The following is a 6,048-nucleotide window of genomic DNA, read 5'->3' on the forward strand; positions in this document are numbered from 1 at the left end:
GGAAACAGAATGCAGCCCTAATGTGCAGCCCCTAGTCAAGTACCTCAACTCCAGAAAGCAATGAGGGCACAAACACATTTAGTGCTTCACATTTCCTACTGACAGACTTTAGATGGCTGTCTGCTCTGTGTCTGATTTTTTTGACTTCCTCTTCAAAGAAGCCCAGCTCTTCTTTGTGTGTATCTGGGATCCATTAGACTCTCAGTATTTCTTTGAATCACCCTCTAGAGCCAGGCACCAATTTCTTCTACCTATACTTAAGCTTCAATTAGAGATACCTGGTAGGCCAAGCTAGATTTGGACCCCTTATGTTAGAAAAGATGTGTTTGCTTTTTAAGAAGTTGTCTGATCAGCATTCAGGGTTTCTAAATCACCTGTCCTTTCTTCCTTTCCTCTCTTTTTGATAAAACTTCCTCCTAGTTGATATAGACAAGCTGACCCCTGCCCCGACCCCCAGAGGCCAATCAGCAACCAGGTGCAATCAGCCATGGGGAAATACCCCGCCTCACCGGTCAGCATAATCGACTGCGAGGGGATCCATCGCAAGGATTGCTTCTCCTGGCACCCCCACTCCCCGGCCGGCACTCACAGGGCGGGCACCAGTGCTCTTGCCTGCCCTCCCTGCCCGTCACCTAATCAAGGAAAGCTTTTGTCAGGGGGTGCACCAGTGCTGTCAGGGGGTACATGTGCACCCCCGTGCGCTCCCTACACGTCGCCACTGCCTCCCTGCGGATATATAGGGAGAGGGTAGTTGCAGCCAGCCAGCTAACTAGAGGCTCTAGGCAGTTTCTTGATCAGTGTGTGAAGATTCTGGGTCATCTTTCAAGCTGCCTGACTTGAAATGTTAAAGGGATCCTGGAGGCCATTCCCATTTGTTGTCTTGGGGTGTGTGTGTAGGGGGGTGGGGGTGGGGTTCCCCTGTATAAATATTGTTAAATGTAGATAACGGTAAATGAACCCCTTTAGGAATATACTATTGTAATGCCCGATTGCTGAAAATGTTCAGCCTCCTCTTCAGAGGGCTGTTCAGGCTACTACTTAATCGTTCAGCCTATCCCAGAGCTAGCTGAGTCAGATTGTATGAGTTTAGCTCTTTCCCAAGAATTGATTTCAATAGGACGGCCCACCTGCTTAAGGTTTTCTAGATTTGTGTGAAGGCCTTTTAGGACTGAGTAACAATCACAGAGTTCACAGAGAACACTGCAGCTGATAGGACTCTTCTTGGAGCTGACTGCCATAAGGGAAAGCATGTGAGAGCCGAATTCAAAATGCACTTGTCACTGCTTGTGCAGGCAATGAGCATACAGCAGCTGGCAGCTCCCTGGGAGGAGTCCTGCTCTACAGGTGTGAAGCAGACAGAGAAAGTTGCACAGCCTCATCCACCTCCTCCGTTCTCTGCCACTGTGCCCAGTAGGGCAGTTCTCCCTACCATCTGATTAGCAGGGAGCAGCAGAAGCAGGTCAATGAGGGACTGTATCAGGATTACACAGAATGGAGAAAGGCATAGGAGAATGTCAACATCATACTGAAGTGCTGCTCACACTTTGTGCAGCATAGACCTATGGAAAACCCAAGTGGGCAGTGACCCATCCATCACTCCAGGGATCCAGATATGAGCCTAGATATTGCAAAACAATTCATCTCTTTCATCCTTCATTCTGGCATATATCAGGCAACAGGAATCAAATCAAGGGACCAATTCTGTTAACCCAGGGACCAATTCTGTTGAGGTCAGTGCTTATTGATCCTCCACATATGATTAAGCAGCACACACAGTAGTCAATATTTGAATGATCTGGTCCAAGAATTGCAGTTTCTTTCAATACAGAGGACTGTTCCATCAGAAGGATGAGCAACCATACTCTTCAATTACAATTTGATAAAAAGAAAATATAATGTACATAGATCAGTATAGTTTATTAAATAGACTAATTTTTTTAGCACTAAAGAACATTTTTTTTTCTTAATTTACATATCTTACATGGTAAAATTTTCAGCACGTTTGGTAATTTTTAAATTGATAAAAATATTTTCCTGAAATTCAAAATGAAAATGTCATGTTGGCTCTAATAGCCACCTGGAGATTTGGCAGTGGCAATTCAGTCTGAGCAGGACACTGTCCACTTAACACATGGCTACTTCCAGAGCTTTATGAAAATAGCAGCTGCAGACCTCAATCTCCTTTTTTTTCACTGAGTCAATCCATTGGATTGAGTGGATTGCACCAATGTGAATGTGCATGAAGTGTCAACAATGGGCCAGACTTAACTTGGACTTCTAAAACAGTCCAAGTTTTCAGTCTATCTCAGGAGAGAAAATTTTGGATCAGATCTGTCTAGGGTTTTATACTTTACTGCTGCTTGCAGATGTGGAAAAATGAAACAAAACGTGTTTTACTGGAAGAAGCAGCACATTACTTTGACTGAGCTCTGCAGCATCTTTATAGATCATGCACTTCAGTGGGGTTTTTATTTAATAGCTGATTCAATCAGCTATTAGATAAAAGAGCCAAAAAAGGTCCACTAAAGTGCCCGATCTATACAGACACTACAGAGCCGGGTTGAAGTAATACCCTGCCTGTTCTGGGCTCTGTATGGGAGTGCATGGAATTTAATGCAAAGTTTGGGGTTTTCTTTTTTTTCACATCTGCAAGCAGCCTACATGTCTAATCACCTAGAAAAAAAAACAAGATAATAGTAAAAGCAGTCATTGGGGACGTATCTACAGTAGACATTTAGTGCACAGTCGACTAATTGGCTGTGCAGTAAACATCTTGGCATCTACTTGTGTGCCACTATTCAGCTGTAGTAAACTAGTTTACTTCACCACAGGATGGTACTTGCCATCCGGAGCTGCTCCGACTCAGGTCCACATGCAGCGCAGAGCTCCAATAAACTGCAGAGTTTATTGGTCCAGAGTTAATTGCTCATGGGCACATGTTCAGATGGTGTACCCAAGAGTGATAAATTGCTGATCAATAAGCTCTGAATTTTATTCATGCTTCATAATTGCACGTGTAGACACTCCCTGGGAGTGTCAAGATGGTATATATATTAATATAATTGGACAAACTTGAGGAAACCAGCTCTGATTCCAATGACATCGGATGACAAAATCCCATTGTCTGCTGCAAAACCAGGATTCTAATAGAAAAATTAATTTTCTATTAATTTACTTTTTAACTGGGTAGATGCTACCTCTACAGATATTCACCATCTTGAGAACCACCACTTAAATGCACCTGGCCCTTCTTGCTAAGTCACAATGTGGAACAGTGTGGCCAAAGTATTTCTTACACAAGGGTTCAGCCTTTCCCACTCAACTGCTTTCTGTGCTTTGAGTAAAGATTTGCATCAATACTAAATCAATACTAATACTATATTATTGAATAAGAGTCCATAAAGGATAAGAGTTCACATATGAGCTGCTCACATTCTCCTCATTAACATTTTTCTCCCTAGTGCTTTCCTAAGGGCAGCTTGCACATCTTTGTTCCTTAAGCTATAAACTACAGGGTTCAACAAGGGAGTCACAATTGTGTATGTAACAGAAATAAGGGTGTCCTCATTCAGAGTATATCTGGATTTGGGCCTTAGGTAGATAATGGAAGCACATCCAAAGTGCACAACCACAACAATGAGATGGGAGGCACAAGTGGAGAAAGCTTTGCGCTTCCCTTCGGTGGATGGGATTTTCAAGATGGTATTGAGGATTAATAGGTAAAACAGCATAATCAGTAGGAATGAGCAAAGCACAACTAAAACACAAATAATAAAAATGATGATTTCACCTATGTAGTTTCGGGCACAAGCCAGTTTAAGGAGTGGTGCTAGATCACAAAAAAAATGGTTAATTTTATTCAGATTGCAAAAGGGTAAAGTAAATATAATGATTGTCTCTGTTGTTGAGAAAAGAAAACCAGTTACAGCTGAGAAGACCACCAGCTGAGCGCAAACCCTTTGGTTCATGATGACCTGGTAATGTAAAGGCTTACATATTGACACATAGCAATCGTACCCCATCACTGCAAGTAACATACAGTTTGTGCACCCAAAACCAAGGAAGAAACACATCTGAGTAGCACATCCAACAAAAGAAATGGCCTTCTTTTCTTTTAACAAGTTTGCCAGCATATTAGGGACAATAACGACAGTATAGCAAGTCTCTGAGAAAGAGAGAATAGAGAAAAAGAAATACATGGGAATATGGAGACTGTGATCAATCCTTATGATTGCCATAATGATAATATTTCCAGCCAGGGTAAACATATAAATGAGAGAAAACACCATGAACAGCACAATCTGTAGGTCTGGAAAATTGGAGAACCCAATCAGGATGAATTCTGTCACAGTGGATTGGTTCTTTTGTCTCATCGATACAGGATGCCTGAACTGGAAATTCAATAATGGACAATGTAATAGGAGAGAGAACATTGTTGCCATAGACTCAGCTCAAAGGTACATGCAGAAAATAGTTAAGCTGCTATATACTGTGTGCGCGCGCACACACACACACACACACACACACACACATTTTATCTACAAAAAAATCACAGTGACAGCAAATATCTCTTAGGTCAATGATGTTTATAAAGAAAAGACTGGTGGACAGCAGTGAATGCAGTTGCTTAACTACTATACCATGCCCAGCGCCTAATATTTAGTACTCTGCCTCGTGCACTGCAGCTACGGTCACTTGTTGTGTCCTGTCCTATCTAGATTGCAATTGGTTTAGAGCAGGAATTGTCTTTTTGTTCTCTATTTGTATAGTGTCAAGCAGAATGAGGTTCTTGTCTGTGACTGCGGTTTCTGAGCACTGCAATAATATAAAAAAGTATAACATCAACTGCATTGTAGTAGCTGTTGGGAGAGATGGAGGTGCTGAAAAGTGGGCAAGAGATAGTCGGGTTCTTCTGACACCTGTGTTCATATGACCCTGGTTTAGCATTGTGGGCTGTGCATGTGAGTGCAAGACTTTATGAAAATATCTAGCTGTCAAAAACTTAATGTTGGCATGTAAATTGTCACTTTAAGAATTCAGTGGCAATAATCCAGCAAGACAGATGCAGCAGTGCATGTTTCTCAGAGCTATTGTTTCAGGCTGTCTGCAGATTGGTTTAAAAAATGCATTGGGTTTACTCTCAGATCACATTCTCAGTGTTCTCTTCTTATTGAAATCTGTCTGTCGGCCCACCAGTCTGGTATCAGCTTAGGCATTTTTGCAGAGTGGGGTCTAGGAGTGGGACAGCTTGGTGGTTGATGACGATGGAGAAGGAGCTGGCAGATTCTGTCAGCTCCATACAAGAGAGTCTGTTTTAGGAAAGGGCTGATAAAATCGCATGGATTAATTTCTGATTCTTTTCACAATAGGTCACATAATCACTTTATAGTGTGGTCAAGAGAAGTATCCTCAAAGCAGATATGTTCTTAAGAAACGAAGGGCACTTTCCTTTCTCAGTGACAACCATTATGCTGAGGAGAGAATGCTAGAGAATCCAAACCCTCTCCCTTCCAACAGACGCCTCAAAATCAGTTCCAAAAACTGCATTCAGCTAAAGGAAATTACAATCTGCAGTGATTCAGTAGCACATCTCTAATTAAAAGTCAAAACTTAAGCCAGTAACTACATACCTGAGATTTTTCTGTTTTCCTGTTATATCTGGTCCAACAAATAGTGAAATTGATATTCTCTCTGATGCAACAGAACAGCAACTATGGACAAAGAGTAGATTTATAGCAATACACACTGTTTAACATAAAATATTCATAACTATATTTGTTCATTTTTAAGCACTGTAAAGGCACTAGGTCTTAGTTTTTGACATAGACACAGGAAATAGTGATGCCAGGCATTAATTTCTAAATCTCTACCAGGAATCAGCCATGCCAGTTCAAATCAATATCATAGAAATCACAGAAAAACTGAGCTAGAAAGAACCCCAAGATGTCCTCTAGAACACAGCCTCTCTAGATAATCTGTTTCCATGAAAGCAAATGAGTATCAAACCCAGAGATTCCAGGTGACCAATCCACTCCATGCTTAACACCC

General features: G+C 41.6%; 1 protein-coding gene across 1 annotated transcript; it reads right to left on the reverse strand.

The window, feature by feature from the left end:
• Positions 1-3,428: 3,428 nt before the first annotated feature.
• On the reverse strand, positions 3,429-4,373 carry LOC106739981 (olfactory receptor 10R2-like). The gene has a single exon (XM_014607011.2). The coding sequence runs from the start codon at positions 4,371-4,373 to the stop codon at positions 3,429-3,431; it is 945 nt and encodes a 314-aa protein (XP_014462497.1).
• Between the last annotated feature and the right edge of the window lie 1,675 nt (positions 4,374-6,048).

This window comes from Alligator mississippiensis, chromosome 4 (genome assembly GCF_030867095.1).
Source record: "Alligator mississippiensis isolate rAllMis1 chromosome 4, rAllMis1, whole genome shotgun sequence".
NCBI classification, from domain to species: domain Eukaryota; kingdom Metazoa; phylum Chordata; order Crocodylia; family Alligatoridae; genus Alligator; species Alligator mississippiensis.

Excerpts from the sequence above, each read along its gene's own strand:
- LOC106739981 (XM_014607011.2), bottom strand. The coding sequence starts at position 4,373 with ATGAGACAAAAGAACCAATCCACTGTGACAGAATTCATCCTGATTGGG.